This window comes from Schistocerca nitens, chromosome 11 (genome assembly GCF_023898315.1).
Source record: "Schistocerca nitens isolate TAMUIC-IGC-003100 chromosome 11, iqSchNite1.1, whole genome shotgun sequence".
In the NCBI taxonomy this organism is placed as follows: domain Eukaryota; kingdom Metazoa; phylum Arthropoda; class Insecta; order Orthoptera; family Acrididae; genus Schistocerca; species Schistocerca nitens.
In genome coordinates, this window is record NC_064624.1 from 176,936,793 (window position 1) to 176,960,566 (window position 23,774).

At 46.3% G+C, this 23,774-nt stretch overlaps 1 protein-coding gene across 1 annotated transcript in view; it reads left to right on the top strand.

Moving 5' to 3' along the window:
• Positions 1 to 23,774, top strand: part of LOC126213052 (probable cationic amino acid transporter) — a 717,466-nt gene that overhangs the window by 500,966 nt on the left and 192,726 nt on the right. Inside the window, exon 4 of the mRNA XM_049940623.1 lies at positions 7,322 to 7,552. Within this exon, the coding sequence (XP_049796580.1) occupies positions 7,322 to 7,552 (231 nt within the window). The remainder of the gene's footprint in view (positions 1 to 7,321; positions 7,553 to 23,774) is intronic.

Below are 23,774 nucleotides of genomic sequence, written 5' to 3' on the forward strand. Positions count from 1 at the left end.
TTTTTCAATCCAGAAACAAAGCGCCAGTCAGCTCAATGGAAGCACACAGATTCACCGCCACCAAAAAAATTTCGGGTAACCTCCAGTGCTGAAAAAATGATGGTGTCCATGTTCTGGGACAGCGAGGGCGTAATCCTTACCCATTGCCTTCCAAAGGGCACTACGGTAACAGGTTCATCCTACCAAAATGTTTTGAAGAACAAATTACTTCCTGCACTGCGACAAAAACGTCCGGGAAGGGCTGCGCGTGTGCTGTTTCACCGAGACAACGCACCCGCACATCGAGCTAACGTTACGCAACAGTTTCTTCGTGATAACAACTTTGAAGTGATTCCTCATGATCCCTACTCACCTGACCTGGCTCCTAGTGACTTTTGGCTTTTTCCAACAACGAAAGACACTCTCCGTGGCCGCACATTCACCAGCCGTGCTGCTATTGCCTCAGCGATTTTCCAGTGCTCAAAACAGACTCCTAAAGAAGCCTTCGCCGCTGCCATGGAATCGTGGCGTCAGCGTTGTGAAAAATGTGTACGTCTGCAGGGCGATTACGTCGAGAAGTAACGCCATTTTCATCGATTTGGGTGAGTAGTCAAGTAGAAAAAAAATCGGAGGCCTTAGAACTTGAATGCACCTCGTAGCAGTGGCGGAGGGATACACGACCTAGGTTCCTTAACTGCGACTCTTAACTGCGACAAATCACAGTTAAGAATAACAGATACTGAAAAGTAGCATTCACAGAAATCACTGACATCGGAAAATCGCAGTTCAGCCCATCACTGGTCCCGACCTTCACTGTTCAGAGAAGCTGGCAACCGCGTGTGAGCCGCGCCGCTGCCAACTTCGCTGCGCCCCGCCAGGCACTTCCCCCAACTCGCGCCGTCCCTAGTGCGGCGACGTGCCACCAAGTTGCTAACGAATTTGCGTTGGCAGCCCTGTGGCGGCCCGCCTCGCGGCCTTCCTCACACGTGTCCCCGGCGTGGCTGCCCCAGGGAGTTCCGAACTCGCCACCGCTGGCGCCACAGTCGCCTCGCCTGGCAGCACCAGCCACAGCCGCATTTACTCAGACGCGTTGATTGCCAGTTGAGGCTCCACAGTCTTAATTATCCACTCGAAATATCAAAGCTACAACGACGATTCCTTTAACGGTCCAATTACATACAGGGTGTCCAGAAAAGGACTCCCTGATTTCAAAATTAAATTTCTCGAAAACAAAGATCGATAGAGGAATGCAGTAATCGGTATGTTTATTGCGAAAGCTGTAAGAAGTTTATACAGCAGTTTGAAATAATAGTTACAAAAGCTGCTAATAGATGGCGCTGTAATCGCCATACGCAATGCCTAGTATAAATAGTGATCCGAAGCCCAGAGCGATCAGTTCCACCATTGAAACGTGAAAGGAGGTTAGCGTACCGAAGGAACAGATTAAAACCATGTACTCCATTGGACAACGCGTTTTTCTGGTGCTAGAGTACCACAGGTTAGAAGAGAGTCCTACGGCAACAAGGCGAAGTTTTCGAGCACGATTTAGTGTTCCAAAAGGACCCGATGCAAAAACCATTCGTACGCTCTTCGCAAAATTTCAACGAACAGGCAGCGTAACTGATGATTTAGTGGGGCATGTTGGCCGCAAGCAAACCGCAGTTACGCCTGAAAATATCGCCACAGTTTCTGGAATTATTCAGCGAAATCCAATGTCATCCTTCCGTAGAATTGCATCTGAGACTGGTTTGAAGCGCTCCGGCACGCAGAAAATACTGAGAAAGAGCCTACACGTGTTTCCATTCAAAATTCAAACGCGCCAGGCCATACCCGTACGAGCTGTGCAACAAAGGGTTGCCTTTGCTAATCAGATGCTCACAATGATTGATAGTGAAGGAATTGATGTTGGCTGCATCTGGTTTACAGATGAAGCACACTTCCACCTGAATGGATATGTGAATAAGCGGAACTGGCGATTTTGGGGCTCCGAAAAGCCACATTGGTGTGAAGCACCCCTGTATTCTCCAAAAGTTAGTGTGTGGGCTGCAGTATGCAGCAGAGGCATTATTGGCCCTTTTTCCATTCGAGAAACGGTCACTGGTGCACGTTACGTTGCAATTTTGGAACAATTTGTCGCCACACAGCGAGCGTTAGAGGATCGACCAGGTACTGAACGGTTTATGCAAGATGGAGCCCGACCACATCGGACCAAACAAGTGTTTCGCTTTCTTGAGGAATACTTCGGGAATCATTGCTTTGGAATATCCCACATTTACTGGTGCAGGCATGGATTGGCCTCCATATTCGCCGATTTGACTCCCTGTTACTTTTTTTTGTGGGGCGCAGTGAAAGACACGGTCTACCCGAAGCATCCCGCCACGCTGGACGAGCTCGAATCGGCGATCTCTGTGGCATGTGAATCCATTTCGGTCGAGACACTACGAAATGTGATGGCGAATTTCATTCTTTGTTTGCGCCACCTGTGTAGTGCCAATGGTGAACATTTTGAAAACATTGTGATGTGATTGTTTGCAAAGATTGTTTTCATACGATTTTTTCACTTATGTATGCTGATATGAGCTGTACAGCGTACAGCGCCATCTGTTAGCAGCTTCTGTAACTATTATTTCAAACTGCTGTATAAACTTCTTACAGATTTCACAATAAACATACCGTTTACTGCACTCCTCTGTTGATCTTTGTTTTCGAGATATTTAATTTTGAAATCAGGGAGCCCTTTTCTGGACACCCGGTAGGACGTCGATTTGCAAACATGGCGTCAGTTCTCAGCGGGACTCATCAGCAGAGGCAGCATTTTCCTGAAGATGGCGACCAGTTATATCGCCGAAATATCGAGTCACGTTGATTTTAGGATCCGGCAGCAAACCCGAAGAGACTGTCTAGAAGTTAAACTACTTGCTGATATATTAAAAAACTAAAAACCCGCCTCGATTGCCAAAAAAGCACCTAGTGTTAACCCAGGTTTCGGCGTAGATAACTACACTTTCTTCAGAACAACAATAAAACCCACAAGTGCCTAAGAAGACCTTTGTCAATGATTAAAAGAACACGATAGCTATACACTTATAAACAAAGAGAAAAGGAAAACACAAACAGTACATAAGTACAAAGTCTAAATCACTACTTAACATAATGGTGTACGCTCCACCTCACACCGGCCTATGTTCCATGGGCCGTGACCCGCCATAAACTGCAGCTACAAACGGTCGCTCACTTACAAGCCTGACCCGCTATCTATGCACATGCGCAAGGCAAGGGAAGTTACTTGAATGCGCATGCGCATACGAATACGAGAATGTTTATTCATGGGTCGGGGCTAAATAGCCCATTTATATTCCCAACCGTGGATCAACGTATATCAAAACATGGAATGGATAGAATAAGTGACGAACTAAATAGGAGATGAAACCTAAAAATAACCGCACACAGTTGCTTAAGCTAGGAACCTATGACAATAGGAGGAACTCTTAAAAACTATAACTAAAGCCAGTAGTTAGCCTATGGGGGGGGGGGGGGGGGGGTGGCGCTGGGGACGTAATCTAAAGACGTCGTGGTAATAAAGACATAGCGATAAAACGTGAGGTGTTCAATGGGCTAAAATCACCTTCATCGTAAAAGGAAAATGAGGATAAAAGAAAGAAGACGAACAGCTTCCGAGCATAAGCAAGCGTGTGCGGCTATTTTTAGGTTTCATCTCCTATTTAGCTCGTAACTTATTCTATCCATTCCATTTTTTGATATACACTCCTGGAAATGGAAAAAAGAACACATTGACACCGGTGTGTCAGACCCACCATACTTGCTCCGGACACGGCGAGAGGGCTGTACAAGCAATGATCACACGCACGCACAGCGGACACACCAGGAACCGCGGTGTTGGCCGTCGAATGGCGCTAGCTGCGCAGCATTTGTGCACCGCCGCCGTCAGTGTCAGCCAGTTTGCCGTGGCATACGGAGCTCCATCGCAGTCTTTAACACTGGTAGCATGCCGCGACAGCGTGGACGTGAACCGTATGTGCAGTTGACGGACTTTGAGCGAGGGCGTATAGTGGGCATGCGGGAGGCCGGGTGGACGTACCGCCGAATTGCTCAACACGTGGGGCGTGAGGTCTCCACAGTACATCGATGTTGTCGCCAGTGGTCGGCGGAAGGTGCACGTGCCCGTCGACCTGGGACCGGACCGCAGCGACGCACGGATGCACGCCAAGACCGTAGGATCCTACGCAGTGCCGTAGGGGACCGCACCGCCACTTCCCAGCAAACTAGGGACACTGTTGCTCCTGGGGTATCGGCGAGGACCATTCGCAACCGTCTCCATGAAGCTGGGCTACGGTCCCGCACACCGTTAGCCCGTCTTCCGCTCACGCCCCAACATCGTGCAGCCCGCCTCCAGTGGTGTCGCGACAGGCGTGAATGGAGGGACGAATGGAGACGTGTCGTCTTCAGCGATGAGAGTCGCTTCTGCCTTGGTGCCAATGATGGTCGTATGCGTGTTTGGCGCCGTGCAGGTGAGCGCCACAATCAGGACTGCATACGACCGAGGCACACAGGGCCAACACCCGGCATCATGGTGTGGGGAGCGATCTCCTACACTGGCCGTACACCACTGGTGATCGTCGAGGGGACACTGAATAGTGCACGGTACATCCAAACCGTCATCGAACCCATCGTTCTACCATTCCTAGACCGGCAAGGGAACGTGCTGTTCCAACAGGACAATGCACGTCCGCATGTATCCCGTGCCACCCAACGTGCTCTAGAAGGTGTAAGTCAACTACCCTGGCCAGCAAGATCTCCGGATCTGTCCCCCACTGAGCATGTTTGGGACTGGATGAAGCGTCGTCTCACGCGGTCTGCACGTGCAGCACGAACGCTGGTCCAACTGAGGCGCCAGGTGGAAATGGCATGGCAAGCCGTTCCACAGGACTACATCCAGCATCTCTACGATCGTCTCCATGGGAGAATAGCAGCCTGCATTGCTGCGAAAGGTGGATATACACTGTACTAGTGCCGACATTGTGCATGCTCTGTTGCCTGTGTCTATGTGCCTGTGGTTCTGTCAGTGTGATCATGTGATGTATCTGACCCCAGGAATGTGTCAATAAAGTTTCCCCTTCCTGGGACAATGAATTCACGGTGTTCTTATTTCAATTTCCAGGAGTGTACGTTGATCCACAGTTGGGAATATATGGGCTATTTAGCCCCGACCCATGAATAAACATTCTCGTATTCGTATGCGCATGCGCATTCAAGTAACTTCCCTTGCCTTGCGCATGTGCATAGATAGCGGGTCAGGCTTGTAAGTGAGCGACCGTTTGTAGCTGCAGTTTATGGCGGGTCACGGCCCATGGAACATAGGCCGGTGTGAGGTGGAGCGTACACCATTATGTTAAGTAGTGATTTTGACTTTGTAATTATGTACTGTTTGTGTTTTCCTTTTCTTTTTTGTTTATAAATGTATAGCTATCGTGTTCTTTTAATCATTGACAAAGGTCTTCTTAGGCACTTGTGGGTTTTATTGTTGTTCTGAAGAAGGTGTAGTTATCTACTCCGAAACCTGGGTTAACACTAGATGCTTGTTTCGTAATCGAGGCGGGTTTTTAGTTTTTTAATATATTAACCAACGATTGCTGACACGCTGCAATGTTGAAGGTTCTTACTTGCTGATATACCGGGTGATCAAAAAGTCAGTATAAATTTGAAAACTGAATAAATCACGGAATAATGTAGATAGAGAGGTACAAATTGACAAACATGCTTGGAATGACATGGGGTTTTATTAGAACCAAAAAAATACAAACGTTCAAAAGATGTCTGACAGATGGCGCTTCATCTGATCAGAATAGCAATAATTAGCATAAGACAAAGCAAAGATGATGTTCTTTACAGGAAATGCTCAATATGTCCACCATCATTCCTCAACAATAGCTGTAGTCGAGGAATAATACTGTGAACAGCACTGTAAAGCATGTCCGGACTTAAGGTGAGGCATTGGCGTCGGATGTTGTCTTTCAGCATCCCTAGAGATGTCGGCCGATCACGGTACACTTGCGACTTCATGTAACCCCAAAGCCAATAATCGCACGGACTGAGGTCTGGGGACCTGGGAGGCCAAGCGTGACGAAAGTGGCGGCTGAGCACACGATCGTCACCACACAACGCGCGCTAGACATCTTACACGCATCTAGCAATACTTTGTTTTTTTTTTTTTTTGTTCTAATAAAACCCCATGTCGTTCCAAGCATGTGTGTCTATTGTTACCTCTCTATCTACATTAAGTATTCAAATTTATACTGATTTTTTGATCACCCAGTACTATAATTTTGATCTGAGATTACCGAACTCTGATTCTACACTATTTCCCCCTCTACAAATTCTATTCTTAATTTTAAATTATGCTTTCTATAGCTTTTATCACTGTAAACTGAACCGAGGTGTTACAAAGGGCACGGTTGACTTCCTTCCCCGGCCTTCCCTAATCTGACGAGACCGATGACCACGCTGTTTGGTCCTCTCCCCCAAATGAACCAACCAACCAGTGTTTATGTTTGGCCCCCTCCCCAGAATGCACCAGCCAACTGACCAGTGTTTATGTTTGCTCCTCTCCCCCAAATGGACCAACCAACCAGTGTTTATGTTTGGCCCCGCCCCGAAATGGACCAGCCAACCAACCAGTGTTTATGTTTGCTCCTCTGCCCCCAAATGGACCAACCAACCAGTGTTTATGTTTGGCCCCCTCCCCCAAATGGACCAGCCAACCGATCAGTATGTTTGCTCCTCTCCCCCAAATGAACCAACCAACCAGTGCTTATGTTTCGTCCCCTCCCCCAAATGGACCAGCCAAACGACCAGTGTTTATGTTTGCTCCTCTCCCCCAAATGGATCAACCAACCAGTGTTTATGTTTGGTCCCCTCCCCCAAATGGTCCAACCAACTGACCAGTGTTTATGTTTGCTCCTCTCCCCCAAATAGACCAACCAACCGACCAGTGTTTATGTTTGGTCCTCTCCCCCAAATGGACCAACCAACCAACCAGTGTTTATGTTTGCTCCTCTCTCCCAAATGGACCAACCAACCAGTGTTTATGTTTGGTCCTGTCTCCCAAATGGACCAACCAACCAGTGTTTATGTTTGGTCCCCTTCCCCAAATGGACCAACCAACCAGTGTTTATGTTTGGTCCCCTCCCCCAAATGGACCAACCAACCAGTGTTTATGTTTGGTCCCCTTCCCTAAATGGACCAACCAACCAGTGTTTATGTTTGGTCCCCTCCCCCAAATGGACCAGCCAACCGACCAGTATTTGTGTTTGCGTGTGCGCAGGCGCGTGCTACGCGGAGTTCGGCGTGCGGGTCCCGCACACGACGGGCTCGGCCTACATGTACTCGTACGTGACGGTGGGCGAGCTGGTGGCGTTCGTGATCGGCTGGAACATGGTGCTGGAGTACCTGATCGGCACTGCCGCCTGCGCCTGTGCGCTCTCCGCCTGCCTGGACGCCCTCGCAGGGGGCGCCGTGTCGCGGGGCGTCGCCTCCAGCGTCGGCACAATGTTCGGTGAGTCACTACCACAAGGCTCAGCTCCAGGACCAAAACTACCCGCCTTCATTTTCTGTGTTTCCTTTACAGCGGGAACCACAGCTCCAATGCTTTTTATTATTATTATTTATTTCATGGCCTTCATTGGACCACTCTAGCCAAAAATACAATTTGGCTCAACAATAACTTAATTTGATAATTAGGTAATATAATTACTAGAGTCTATTCTTATATGAAAGGTGTTTTGCTCTTCCGTCTGCCCAATATTTCTTCATTCTTTCAGATATTTTCTTTCTTCCTTCATATGAGACCACTCTTCCTGTACTCCTTTTATTGATTTTCATTTGTAGTGTGGTTTGCGGGTCTTGCAGTATTCTAGTTTTCTCTGTCTTGCTTTTTAGGTCATCTACTGTAATTTGGAGTTCTTTTATGTCTTCCTTAATTTCTGTGATCCATTTAATGTCGCTCGTGCTATTCCACAAATTTTGTATTATTTTTTTACTAATTCTGTTTTCTGGAGTCCTCATCAGATGTCCAAAGAATGAGGTGCGTTTCTTCCTGATCGTTCTCATGACTGGTTCTATATTCTTATATACTGTTTCATTTGATCCTGTTCTCCAATGTCCATTTCTTTTATACTCTTTATTTATACATGTGCTAATTATTCTTCTTTCTATTTTTAGTATTCTGTCAATTTCTGCCAAATTAGTTGTTTTGAAGATAGTTTCAGCTGCATTCGTTATTTCTGGTTGTGTAACTGTTTTGTAGTGTTTTAATTTTGCATCTATAGATAGGCTTTTTTTGTTATATGTACTTTTAGTAATGTAATTTGCGTAGTTCAGTTTTTTTTATTCTATTCTGCCATGATGGCTGCTCATTTAGATTGTATGTTATTATTTCGCCTAAATATTCAAATTTATCAACAGTTTTGATTTCCTGCTCTCCTATTGCAATTTTGTTTGCAAGTGGCAGATCAGATAGCATAATTTCCGTTTTTTTCAAATGATATTCTAAGGCCTACTTCCTCTGCTATTTCTTATAGTGATTTCACTTGTTGCCTGGCTTCTTGAACGGTGTTGGCTAGGAGAGCAAAATCATCAGCGAATCCCAAGCAGTTTAAGCTAATATCATCTTTTGCACTTCCAATTCCTGTCATCTTTGGATTGTCCTTCTGTCATTCTCTCATTATGTATTCCAGTGCACAGTGGAACAGTAATGATGAAAGGCAGTCACATTGTCTTAAGTTTGTTTTTATGAGGGATGGTTCCGAAATTTCTCCTCTAAACTTAACTTTTGATTTGGTGTTGGTAAGAGTGAGTTGTATTATGTTAATTAGTTTTGGATGGAGTCCTAGATATCTTAAAATTTTTAATACTGGAGGTCTGTGGAGACAGTCATCTGCCTTCTTACAATCTACAAATGTTATTGCCAGAGGTTTGTTCCGTTTCTTGTAGTATGCCATAACCAATTTTAAACTGATTATCTGCTCTGCACAGCTTCTCCATGGTCTGAAACCTCCCTGATATTCCCCTAACTCCTGTTCTAATTGCTCCTTGATTCTTTCATATAGGATCTTGGATAGAATTTTGCATGTGCAATCTAGGAGAGAGATTCCTCTGTAGTTGTCTGGGTTGCTCTTATCTCCCTTTTTGTGTAGTGGTTTTTATTACACTACCGGCCATTAAAATTGCTACACCAAGAAGAAATGCGGATGATAAAAGGGTATTCATTGGACAAATATATTATACTGGAACTGACATGTGATTACATTTTCACGCAATTTGGGTGCATAGATCCTCAGAAATCAGTATCCACAACAACCACCTCTGGCCGTAATAACGGCCTCGATACACCTGGGCGTTGACTCAAACAGAGTTTGGATGGCGCGTACAGGTACAGCTGCCCATGCACCTTCAACACAATACCACAGTCCATCAAGAGTAGTGACTGGCGTATTGTGATGAGCCAGTTGCTCAGCCACCGTTGGCCAGACGTTTTCAATTGGTGAGAGATCTGGAGAATGTGCTGGCCAGGGCAGCAGTCGAACATTTCTGTATCCAGAAAGGCCCGTACAGGACCTGCAACATGCAGTCGTGCATTATCCTGCTGCAATGTAGGGTTTCGCAGGGATCGAATGGAGGGTAGACCCACGGGTCGTAACACATCTGAAATGTAACGTCCACTGTTCAAAGTGCCGTCAATGCGAACAAGAGGTGACCCAGACGTATAACCAATGGCACCCCATACCATGACGCCAGATGATACGCCAGTGTGGCGATGAGGAATACACGCTTACAATATGCGTTCACCGCGATGTCGCCAAACACGGATGCGACCAACACGATGCTGTAAACAGAACCTGGATTCATCCGGAAAAAAAAAAAAAAAACGTTTTGCCATTCGTGCACCCAGGTTCGTCGTCGAGTACACCATCGCAGGCGCTCCTGCCTGTGATGCAGCGTCTCCGAGCTGATAGTCCGTGCTGCTGCAAACGTCGTCGAACTGTTCGTGCAGATGGTTGTTGTCTTGGAAACGTCCCCATCTGTTGACTCAGGGATCGAGACGTGGCTGCACGATCCGTTACAGCCATGCGGATAAGATGCCTGTCATCTCGACCGCTAGTGATATGAGGCCGTTGGGATCCAGCACGACGTTCCGTATTACCCTCCTGAACCCACCGATTCCATATTCTGCTAACAGTCATTGGATCTCGACCAACGCGAGCAGCAATGTCGCGATACGATAAACCGCAATCGCGATAGGCTACAATCCGACCTTTATCAAAGTCGGAAACGTGATGGTACGCATTTCTCCTCCTTACACGAGGCATCACAATAACGTTTCACCAGGCAACGCCGGTCAACCGCTGTTTGTGTGTGAGAAATCGGTTGGAAACTTTCCTCATGTCAGCACGTTTTAGGTGTCGCCACCGGCGCCAGCCTTGTGTGAATGCTCTGAAAAGCCGATCATTTGCATATCACAGCATCTTTTTCCTGTCGGTTAAATTTCGCGTCTATAGCACGTCATCTTCGTGGTGTAGCAATTTTAATAGCCAGTAGTGTACTATTATTATTATTATGAATTCTAAATGCCGAGACTATTTTAAAGGGGGGAGGGGGGGGGGGTAGGATATCAAATACTTTAAAAAAATTCGACCCTGATATCGAGAAAATGTGGTTCGTGCAGGACAGAGGTAAAAAAATTCGACCCTGATATCGAGAAAATGTGGTTCGTGCAGGACAGAGGTCGACGCCATCGAAGCAGGAGAGTGATGTTCTGGAGGAGCACTTTGGGACAGCATTCTGGCTCTGGGGTACCCAGAGGGCACTCGCATGGGCCTCGATTGGCCGCCATATTCTCCGGATCTGAACACGTGCGACTTCTTTTTGTGGGGCTACATTAAAGACAAGGTGTACAGCAACCATTGCTGAGCTGGAAACAGCCATTCAGGAGGTCATCTACAGCGTCGATGTTCCGACACATCAGCGGGTTATGCAGAGTTTCGCTATTTATCTGCGCCACATCATCTCCAACGACGGCAGGTATTTCGAACATGCGGTAACATAAATCCGAATATGTGTGGTGGCGTTTACATGTTGAATAAAGTGTGTGCACCCCGTAGTTTGTAACGAATTTACAGTTTTTTCCCTATAGTTCAATAACTGTCACGCTGTACTTATATCTACATCTCCATCTACATTTGTACTCCGCAAGCCACCCAACGGTGTGTGGCGGAGGGCACTTTACGTGCCACAGTCATTACCTCCCTTTCCTGTTCCAGTCGCGTACGGTTCGCGGGAAGAACGACTGCCGGAAAGCCTCCGTGCGCGCTCGAATCTCTCTAATTTTACATTCGTGATCTCCTTGGGAGGTATAAGTAGGGAGAAGCACGCTCTCGAAACCTGGCGAGCAAGCTACACCGCGATGCAGAGCGCCTCTCTTGCAGAGTCTGCCACTCGAGTTTGCTAAACATCTCCGTAACTCTATCACGATTACCAAATAACCCTGTGACGAAACGCGCCGCTCTTCTTTGGATCTTCTCTATCTCCTCCGTCAACCCGGCCTGGTACGGAACCCACACTGATGAGCAATACTCAAGTATTGGTCGAACGAGTGTGTTGTAAGCAACCTCCTTTGTTGATGAACTACATTTTCTAAGGACTCCCCCAATGAATCTCAACCTCGCACCCGCCTTACCAACAATTTTATATGATCATTGCACTTCAAATCGTTCCGTACGCATACTCCCAGATATTTTACAGAAGTAACTGCTACCAGTGTTTGTTCCGCTATCATATAATCGTACAATAAAGGATCCTTCTTTCTATGTATTCGCAATACATTACATTTGACCCTTAACATAGACAAATGTAATGTATTGCGAATACATAGAAAGAAGGATCCTTTATTGTACGATTATATGATAGCGGAACAAACACTGGTAGCAGTTACTTCTGTAAAATACCTGGGAGTATGCGTACGGAACGATTTGAAGTGGAATGATCATATAAAATTAATTGTTGGTAAGGCGGGTACCAGGTTGAGATTCATTGGGAGAGTCCTTAGAAAATGTAGTCCATCAACAAAGGAGGTGGCTTACAAAACACTCGTTTGACCTATACTCGAGTATTGCTCATGAGTGTGGGATCCGTATGAGATCGGGTTGACAGAGGACATAGAGAAGATCCAAAGAAGAGCGGCGCGTTTCGTCACAGGGCTGCAACTTGCAGTTGTTATGGTGAATCAAGTGGCAGAGCATGTTCGATGCCAAAAATTGAAGTGTACATCAATACGCCCTCGCTTTCCCTCTTTGCTTTGTGCAACAACTTCTGGTTTTCTTACAAGGTAGCAGAATTACTGCACTTCGTCTGCTACGCGGTTCCCACTTTTTACGTTAAGTTCGGTGCCAACCTTTCCCGCTACTCCTCATTACTTCCCACTTCCATTGCTTTATACTCACGAGGAGAACACGGTAAGTGCCACACGCAGAGATATCCAGGAAACCACTCAGTGGAAGAGAGCAAGCGAATACGTGTCTTGGCCTGTCCGTACATACGAGGGGCGGTTGACAAGTCCGTGGAGAGTCCGACAGATGGCACCACCGGCGCGTATCGAGGTCATGTTTAGTTAGCAGCATCTTTGGAAAGAACGCACACCAAGTTTCAGCCATATTGGTCTATTTCTTTGTGTATGGCATTCGTGTGAATCACGGAAGTCAAGTGGTTGTCAAAAAATGGACGAAAAAGAATTTCGTGTGGTGATTAAACATTACTTTGTGACAGGCAATACGCCTCAAGAGACTAAATAGAAGCCTGATAAACTTTACGGTGGCTCTGCACCTTCGATTTGGGCAGTTTATAAGTGGTTTCAAAATTATCGGTGTGGCCATATGGGCACAAGCGATGCTGAACGTTCTGGACGCCCTGTGGAGGTTACGACTCCAGAAATCACTGATGAAATCCGTGATATGGTGATGGATGACAGAAGAGTTAAGGTGGGTGAGACTGCTAGTGCTGTGGGCATCTCGAATGAACGGGTACATAAAATTTTACATAAAAATTTGGACACGCGAAAGCTATCCGCAAGATGGGTTCAGCGATTGCTCACGCTTGACCAAAAACGGAATCGTGTGACGTGTTGCAAGGATGGTTTGCAGCTGTTCAGGAAGAGTACGCAGGACTTTAAGAGTCGTTTCGTCACCGTGGATGAAACATGGATACATTACTGTACTCCTGAGACCAAACAACAATCTAAACAATGGGTTACCAAGGTAGAATAGGCACCAGAAAAGGCGAAGACCATTCCTTCGGCCGGAAAAGTTTTGGCGACTGTCTTTTGGGATTCGCAAGGGATAATGCTTATCGACTATCTGGAAAAGGGTAAAACTGTTACAGGTGCATATTATTCATCGTTATTGGACGGTTTGAAAACCGAACTGCAAGAAAAATGGTGGCGATTGCACCGCAAAAAAGTCCTTTTCCATCACGACAATGCACCAGCACACACCTCACCAGTTGTGGTCGCAAAATTAATGGAAATAGGATTCCAACTCGTTTCACATCCCCCCTATTCTCCAGACTTGGCTCCCTCGGACTACTATTTGTTCCCCAATTTGAAGAAATGGCTGGCAGGACAAAGATTTTGTTCAGACGAGGAGGTGATTGCAGCAACTAATGGCTATTTTGCGGACTTGGACAATTCCTATTACTCGGAAGGGATCAACAAATTAGAACAGCGTTGGACGAAGTGTATAAGTCTAAAAGGAGAATATGTTGAAAAATAAAAAAGGTTTACCCCAAACACGTAAGTAGGTAGTTTTTATTTTTGCACCGACTTCTCAAACGCCCCTCGTAGTCAACATTTCTGAGAAATCGACTTTCAAAATTTTAGGCGTACTGGACTTGCCTTTTAGGGCGCCATAGACTCAGCACAGCTGGTGGCACAGAGCCTAATATCGCGGCGTCTCGCTTTTTCATGCCGTATCCGAATCCCTATCTTTTTATTTATTTTATATTATTTTTGTCGTTTATCAACCCCTGTCCGCAGTAGCGAAACGAATGTTAACGAGCGAGGTGGCGCAGTGGTCAGCGCATTCGATTCACATTCGGGAGGACGACGGTTCAAAGCCGCGTCCGGGCATCCTGATTTAGGTTTTCCGTGATTTCCCTAAATCGCCCCAGGCAAATGCCGGGATGGTTCCTTTGAAAGGTCACGGCCGACTTCCTTCCCCATCCTTCGCTAATCCGAGCTTGTGCTCTGTCTCTAAAGACGTCGTTGTCGACGGGACGTTAAACGCTAATCTCATCCTCCCCCTCTTTCACGAATGTTTATTATCAAGTTAGGCGAAACGAGTGTGTTATCTCAATTCCAAAATTATGACTCGGTTTCACAATAAGTGTGATACATTTTTTGTATAACATATACAAGCGTTGTGGTACTTTAAGTTCTTCCAATCTTTTTAAATTCTCATGTTCTGGTATTACACTCCTGTAGAAATTCTTCCTTCTTTTACTGTCGTGTTTATCGTTCAGGAATATTTCGTTACTTCTCTTGTATGGTACTGATCGTAAACAGTTTCGAATAATTTTTCCATTCATTCATTGTTTTCTTTCTTTCCTTTAATTTACTCACCGAATGTACCATTAGTTGGCGAAAGGAGGACAACGATATTTCGACATGCAGTGGAAAACATTCGTGTACTACTCTTCTACGGACATGGGCGGATGAGTAAAAAACAAAAATAAAAGTAATATTACCGTTTCGAACACAGGGCGCAAAACTGCGAATCTGCGACGTTAGCCAGCGTTCTTGCGCTCCATTTGAACCCTTTACTCCCTAAAAGGCACAAAAAGTACTTCGAAAACTTTGACCATCATTTTCTCGGAAACGGTCGAGTTGTTGTTGTTGTGATTTTCAGTTCTGAGACTGGTTTGATGCAGCTCCCCATGCTACTGTATCCTGTGCAAGCTTCTTCATCTCCCAGTACCTACTGCAACTTACATCCGTCTGAATCTGCTTAGTGTATTCATCTCTTGGTCTCCCTCTATGATTTTTACCCTCCACGCTGCCCTCCAGTACTAAACTGGTGATCCCTTGAAGCCTCAGAACATGTCCTACCAACCGATCCCTTCTTCTAGTCAAGTTGTGCCACAAACTTCTCTTCTCCTCAATTCTGTTCGATACCTAAAGTAGGTAAAAAAACGAGGGCTAGTAGAAATCCTTGGGTAACAGAAGAAATATTGAATTTAATTGATGAAAGGAGAAAATATAAAAACGCAGTAAATGAAGCAGGCAAAAAGGAATACAAACGTCTCAAAAATGAGATCGACAGGAAGTGCAAAATGGCTAAGCAGGGATTGCTAGAGCACAAATGTAAGGATGTAGAGGCTTATATCACTAGGGATAAGATAGATACTGCCTACAGGAAAATTAAAGAGACCTTTGGAGATAAGAGAACCACTTGTATGAACATCAAGAGCTCAGATGGAAACCCAGTTCTAAGCAAAGAAGGGAAAGCAGAAAGGTGGAAGGAGTATATAGAGGGTCTATACAAGGGCGATGTACTTGAGGACAATATTATGGAAATGGAAGAGGATGTAGATGAAGATGAAATGAGAGATACGATACTGCGTGAAGAGTTTGACAGAGCACTGAAAGACCTGAGTCAAAACAAGGCCCCCGGAGTAGACAACATTCCATTGGAACTATTGACGTCCTTGGGAGAGCCAGTCCTAACAAAACTCTACCATCTGGTGAGCACGATGTATGAGACAGGCGAAATACCCTCAGACTTCAAGAAGAATATAATAATTCCAATCCCAAAGAAAGTAGGTGTTGACAGATGTGAAAATTACCGAACTATCAGTTTAATAAGTCACAGCTGCAAAATACTAACGCGAATTCTTTACAGACGAATGGAAAAACTGGTAGAAGCCGACCTCGGCGAAGATCAGTTTGGATTCCGCAGAAATGTTGGAACACGTGAGGCAATACTGACCCTACGACTTATCTTAGCAAATAGATTAAGAAAAGGCAAACCTACATTTCTAGCATTTGTGGACTTAGAGATAGCTTTTGACAATGTTGACTGGAATACTCTCTTTCAAATTCTAAAGGTGGCAGGGGTAAAATACAGGGAGCGAAAGGCTATTTACAATTTGTACAGAAACCAGATGGCAGTTATAAGAGTCGAGGGGCATGAAAGGGAAGCAGTAGTTGGGAAAGGAGTGAGACAGGGTTGTAGCCTCTCCCCGATGTTATTCAATCTGTACATTGAGCAAGCAGTAAAGGAAACAAAAGAAAAATTCGGAGTAGGTATTAAAGTCCATGGAGAAGAAATAAAAACTTTGAGGTTCGCCGATGACCTTCTAATTCTGTCAGAGACAGCAAAGGACTTGGAAGAGCAGTTGAACGGAATGGATAGTGTCTTGAAAGGAGGATATAAGATGAACACCAACAAAAGCAAAACGAGGATAATGGAATGTAGTCCAATTACGTCGGGTGATGCTGAGGGAATTAGATCAGGAAATGAGACACTTAAAGTAGTAAAGGAGTTTTGCTATTTGGGGAGCAAAGTAACTGATGATGGTCGAAGTAGAGAGGATATAAAATGTAGACTGGCAATGGCAAGGAAAGCGTTTCTGAAGAAGAGAAATTTGTTAACATCGAGTATAGATTTAAGTGTCAGGAAGTCGTTTCTGAAAGTATTTGTATGGAGTGTAGCCATGTATGGAAGTGAAACGTGGACAATAAATAGTTTAGACAAGAAGAGAATAGAAGCTTTCGAGATATGGTGCTACAGGAGGTGTTGAATAGAATTGGAGAGAAGAGAAGTTTGTGGGACAATTTGACTAGAAGAAGGGATAGGTTGGTAGGACATGTTCTGGGACATCAAGGGATCACCAATTTAGTACTGGGAGATGAAGAAGCTTGCACAGGATAGAGTAGCATGGAGAGCTGCATGAAACCAGTCTCAGGACTGAAGACGACAATAATAACAACCTCCTCATTATTTATGTGGTCTACCCATCCAATCTTCAGCATTCTTCTGTAGCACCACATTTCGGGAGCTTCTATTCGCTTCTTGTCCAAACTATTTGTCGTCCATGTTTCACCACTATACATGGCTGCACTCCAAATGACTTCCTGACATTTAAATCCATACTCGATGTTAACAAATTGCACTTCTTCAGGAACGCTTTCCTTGCCATTGCCAGTCTACATTTTATATCCTCTCTACTTCGACCATCATCAGTTATTTTGCTCCCCAAATAGCAAAACTCATCTACTACTTTAAATGTCTCATTTGGTAAGCTAATTAACTCAACATCACCTGATTTAATGTCTGCCTCCATAGCTGAGCAACTCAAAAGACTTGCACCAGGGGACAGTTCTACGCGACGGGAGGCCCTAGCCACACGACATTTCATTTCACCTGATTTAAGGCGACTAAATTCCATTATCCTTCTTTTATTATGTTCACGTTAATCTTATATCCTTCTTTCAAGTTACTGTCCATTCCGTTCAACTGTTCTTCCGACTCCTTTATTGTCTTTAACAGTATTACAATGTCATTGGCAAACCTCAAAAGTTTTATTTGTTTTGCCTGTACTTTAATTCCTACTCCAAATTTTTCTTTGATTTCCTTTACTTCTTGTTCAATGTACAGATTGAGGATAGGTTACAACCCTGTCTACAGCTACATCTACATACACACTCCACAAACCACCGTACGGTGCGTGGCGGAGTATACCCTCTACCACTACTAGCCATTTCCCTTCCTGTTCCACTCGCAAATAAAGCGAGAGAAAGACGACTTTCTATATGCCTTCGTATCAGCTCTAATTTCTCGTAGCTTATCTTCGACGTCCTTACAAGGAGGCCGGACGCAGTAGCCGAGTGGTTCTAGACGCTTCAGTCCGCAACCGCGCGACTGCTACGGTCGCAGGTTCGAATCCTGCCTGAGGCATGGATGTCTGTGATGACCTTAGGTTAGTTAGGTTTAAGTAGCTCTAGGGGACTGATGACCTCAGATGTTAAGTCCCATAGTGCTCAGGGCCATTTGAACCACTTGAACCTTACACTACTGGCCATTAAAATTGCTACATCACGAAGAGGACGTGCTACAGACGCGAAATTTAACCGACAGGAAGAAGATGCTGTGATAAGCAAATGATTAGCTTTTCAGAGCATTCACACAAGGTTGGCGCCGGTGGCGACACCTACAACGTGATGTCATGAGGAAAGTTTCCAACCGATTTCTCATACACAAACAGCAGTTGACCGGCGTTGCCTGGTGAAACGTTGTTGTGATGCCTCGTGTAAGGAGGAGAAATGCGTACCATAACGTTTCCGACTTTGATAAACGTCGGATTGTAGCCTATCGCGAGTGCGGTTTATCGTGTCGCGACATTGCTGCTCGCGTTGGTCGAGATCCGATGACTGTTAGCAGAATATGGAATCGGTGGGTTCAGGAGGGTAATACGGAACGCCGTGCTGGATCCCAACGGCCTCATATCACTAGCAGTCGAGATGACAGGCATCTTTTGCGCATGGCTGTAACAGATCGTACAGCCACGTCTGGATCCCTTAGTCAACAGATGGGAACGTTTGAGAGACAACAACCATCTGCACGAACAGTTCGACGACGTTTCCAGCAGCACGGACTATCAGCTCGGAGACCGTGGCTGCGGTTACTTTTGACGCTGCATTACAGACAGGAGCGCCTGCGATGGTGTACTCGACGACGAACCTGGGTGCACGAATGGCAAAACTTCATTTTTCGGATGAATCCAGGTTCTGCTTACAGCATCACGATGGTCGCTTCCGTGTTTGGCGACATCGCGGTGAACGCACATTGGAAGCGTGTATTCGTCATCGCCATACTGGCGTATCACCCGGCGTGATGGTATGGTGTGCCTTTGGTTACACGTCTCGGTCACCTCTTGTTCGCATTGACGGCTCTTTGTATAGTGGACGTTACATTTCAGATGTGTTACAACCCGTGACTCTACCCTTCATTCGATCCCTGTGAAATCCTACATTTCAGCAGGATAATGGACGACCGCATGTTGCCGGTCTTTCTGGATACAGAAAATGTTCGACTGCTGCCCTGGCCAGCACATTCTCCAGATCTCTCACCAACTGAAAACGTCTGGTCAATGGTGGCCGAGCAACTGACTCGTCACAATATGCCAGTCACTACTCTCGATGAACTGTGGTATCGTGTTGAAGCTGCATGGGCAGCTGTACCTGTACACGCCGTCCAAGCTCTGGTTGACTCAATGCCCACGGGTAGCAACGCCGTTATTACGGACAGAGGTGGTTGTTTTTGGTACTGATTTCTGAGGATCCATGCACCCAAATTGCGTGAAAATGTAATCACATGCCAGTTCTAGTATAATAGATTTGTCCAATGTATACCCGTTTATCATCTGCATTTTCTGCTTGGTGTAGCAATTTTAATGGCCAGTAGTGTATTTTGGCGGCAGTAGAATTTTTCGGCAGTCAGCTTCAAACGGCGGTTCTATAAATTTTCTCAGTAGTGTTTCTCGACAAGAACGTCGCCTTTCCTCCAGGGATTCCTGAAGCATCTCCGTAGCTCTTACGTGTTGTTCGAACCTACCGGTAACAGATCTAGCTGTCTGCTTCTTGACATAAAAGTTTTCTGGGTTTGGTACCGCCTCATAACGTAAAAACTACAGCTGCTGGAGAAAAACCAACGTTTCGGCCACGATTGCAGCGATTAGACCCTGAAGAAGGCCGCTGCAATCGTGGCCGAAACGTTCGTTTTTCTCCAGCAGCTGTAGTTTTTACGTTATGAGGCGGTACCAAACCCAGAAAACTTTTATGTCGACTGCGTCTGGCCACGGAAGCCTACGCAATTATATGTGTGCCTCTTAATCGCTTTGATGTATTCCTTTTGTGCGACCTGGTGCGTAACCCAAACACTTGATCAGTACTCAAGAACAGGTCGCACCAGCGTCCTATATGCAGTCACCTTTACAGGTGAAAAGCTCTTTCTTAAAATTCTCCCAATAAACCGAAGTCCATTCGCTTTCCCTACCACCTTTCTCACATGAACGTTCCACCACATATCGCTTTGCAACGCTACGCCCAGATATTTAAACGACGTGACGGGACACTGGTGATACTGTATCCGAACATTACAGGTCTGTTCTTCCTATTCATCTGCATTAACTTCCATTTTCCACATTTAGGGCTAGCTGCCACTCATCACACCAACTGGAAGCTTTGTCTTAGTCGTATCTTCCTACAGTCACTCAACTTTGACACCTTACCGTACACCACAGCATCGTCAGCAAACGTCCGCAGACTGTTGCCCACTCTCTCCACCAGATCATTTACGTATACAGGGTGTTACAAAAAGGTACGGCCAAACTTTCAGGAAACATTCCTCACACGCAAAGAAAGAAAATATGTTATGTGGACATGTGTCCGGAAACGCTTAATTTCCATGTTAGATCTCATTTTATTACTTCTCTTTGAATCACATTAATCATGGAATGGAAACACACAGCAACAGAACGTACCAGCGTGACTTCAAACACTTTGTTACAGGAAATGTTCAAAATGTCCTCCGTTAGCGAGGATACGTGCATCCACCCTCCGTCGCACGGAATCCCTGATGCGCTGATGCAGCCCTGGAGAATGGCGTATTGTATCACAGCCGTCCACAATACGAGCACGAAGAGCCTCTACATTTGATACCGGGGTTGCGTAGACGAGAGCATTCAAATGCCCCCATAAATGAAAGTCAAGAGGGTTGAGGTCAGGAGAGCGTGGAGGCCATGGAATTGGTCCGCCTCTACCAATCATCGGTCACCGAATCTGTTGTTGAGAAGCGTACGAACACTTCGACTGAAATGTGCAGGAGCTCCATCGTGCATGAACCACATGTTGTGTCGTACGTGTAAAGGCACATGTTCTAGCAGCACAGGTAGAGTATCCCGTATGAAATCATGATAACGTGCTCCATTGAGCGTAGGTGGAAGAACGTGGGGCCCAATCGAGACATCACCAACAATGCCTGCCCAAACGTTCACAGAAAATCTGTGTTGATGACGTGATTGCACAATTGCGTGCGGATTCTCGTCAGCCCACACGTGTTGATTGTGAAAGTTTACAATTTGATCACGTCGGAATGAAGCCTCATCCGTAAAGAGAACACTTGCACTGAAATGAGGATTGACACATTGTCGGATGAACCATTCGCAGAAGTGTACCCGTGGAGGCCAATCAGCTGCTGATGGTGCCTGCACACGCTGTACATGGTACGGAAACAACTGGTTCTCCCGTAGCACTCTCCATACAGTGACGTGGTCAACGTTACCTTGTACAGCAGCAACTTCTCTGACGCTGACATTAGGGTTATCGTCAACTGCACGAAGAATTGCCTCGTCCATTGCAGGTGTCCTCGTCGTTCTAGGTCTTCCCCAGTCGCGAGTCATAGGCTGGAATGTTCCGTGCTGCCTAAAACGCCTGTCAATTGCTTCGAACGTCTTCCTGTCGGGACACCTTCATTCTGGAAATCTGTGTCGATACAAACGTACCGCGCCACGGCTATTGCCCCGTGCTAATCCGTATATCAAATGGGCATCTGCCAACTCCGCATTTGTAAACATTGCACTGACTGCAAAACCACGTTCGTGATGAACACTAACCTGTTGATGCTACGTACTGATGTGCTCGATGCTAGTACTGTAAAGCAATGAGTCGCATGTCAACACAAGCACCGAAGTCAACATTACCTTCCTTCAATTGGGCCAACTGGCGGTGAATCGAGGAAGTACAGTACATACTGACGAAACTAAAATGAGCTCTAACATGGAAAGTAAGCGTTTCCGGACACATGTCCACATAACATCTTTTCTTTCTTTGTGTGTGAGGAAAGTTTGGCCGTACCTTTTTGTAACACCCTGTATACATAAGAACATCGGTCTCATCACACTTCCCTGGGGAACTCCTGACGATACCCTCGTCTCTGATGAACACTCGCCGTCGAGGACAACTTGCTGGGTTCTATTACTTAGGGAGTCTCTGAACCACTAGTATATCTGTTAACTTATCCCATATGCTCGTATCTTCCTTAATGGGACCACACCTGCCTATCTACACTCCTGGAAATGGAAAAAAGAACACATTGACACCGGTGTGTCAGACCCACCATACTTGCTCCGGACACTGCGAGAGGGCTGTACAAGCAATGATCACACGCACGGCACAGCGGACACACCAGGAACCGCGGTGTTGGCCGTCGAATGGCGCTAGCTGCGCAGCATTTGTGCACCGCCGCCGTCAGTGTCAGCCAGTTTGCCGTGGCATACGGAGCTCCATCGCAGTCTTTAACACTGGTAGCATGCCGCGACAGCGTGGACGTGAACCGTATGTGCAGTTGACGGACTTTGAGCGAGGGCGTATAGTGGGCATGCGGGAGGCCGGGTGGACGTACCGCCGAATTGCTCAACACGTGGGGCGTGAGGTCTCCACAGTACATCGATGTTGTCGCCAATGGTCGGCGGAAGGTGCACGTGCCCGTCGACCTGGGACCGGACCGCAGCGACGCACGGATGCACGCCAAGACCGTAGGATCCTACGCAGTGCCGCAGGGGACCGCACCGCCACTTCCCAGCAAATTAGGGACACTGTTGCTCCTGGGGTATCGGCGAGGACCATTCGCAACCGTCTCCATGAAGCTGGGCTACGGTCCCGCACACCGTTAGGCCGTCTTCCGCTCACGCCCCAGCATCGTGCAGCCCGCCTCCAGTGGTGTCGCGACAGGCGTGAATGGAGGGACGAATGGAGACGTGTCGTCTTCAGCGATGAGAGTCGCTTCTGCCTTGGTGCCAATGATGGTCGTATGCGTGTTTGGCGCCGTGCAGGTGAGCGCCACAATCAGGACTGCATACGACCGAGGCACACAGGGCCAACACCCGGCACCATGGTGTGGGGAGCGATCTCCTACACTGGCCGTACACCACTGGTGATCGTCGAGGGGACACTGAATAGTGCACGGTACATCCAAACCGTCATCGAACCCATCGTTCTACCATTCCTAGACCGGCAAGGGAACTTGCTGTTCCAACAGGACAATGCACGTCCGCATGTATCCTGTGCCATCCAACGTGCTCTAGAAGGTGTAAGTCAACTACCCTGGCCAGCAAGATCTCCGGATCTATCCCCCATTGAGCATGTTTGGGACTGGATGAAGCGTCGTCTCACGCGGTCTGCACGTCCAGCACGAACGCTGGTCCAACTGAGGCGCCAGGTGGAAATGGCATGGCAAGCCGTTCCACAGGACTACATCCAGCATCTCTACGATCGTCTCCATGGGAGAATAGCAGCCTGCATTGCTGCGAAAGGTGGATATACACTGTACTAGTGCCGACATTGTGCATGCTCTGTTGCCTGTGTCTATGTGCCTGTGGTTCTGTCAGTGTGATCATGTGATGTATCTGACCCCAGGAATGTGTCAATAAAGTTTCCCCTTCCTGGGACAATGAATTCACGGTGTTCTTATTTCAATTTCCAGGAGTGTAATTTAGGCAAGTATTAAACCCATTACTGAAAAAACTATTTGATGCAGGACCTTAATATTTTTACTATATGTTACATGATGCTAATACTCAACTGTACTAAAATCTACTTCATCCATTTTATAGTTTGTAAGAAATACCTTTTTTTAATTAACAAGAAATATTAATTTTTTCTGCAGAAATAA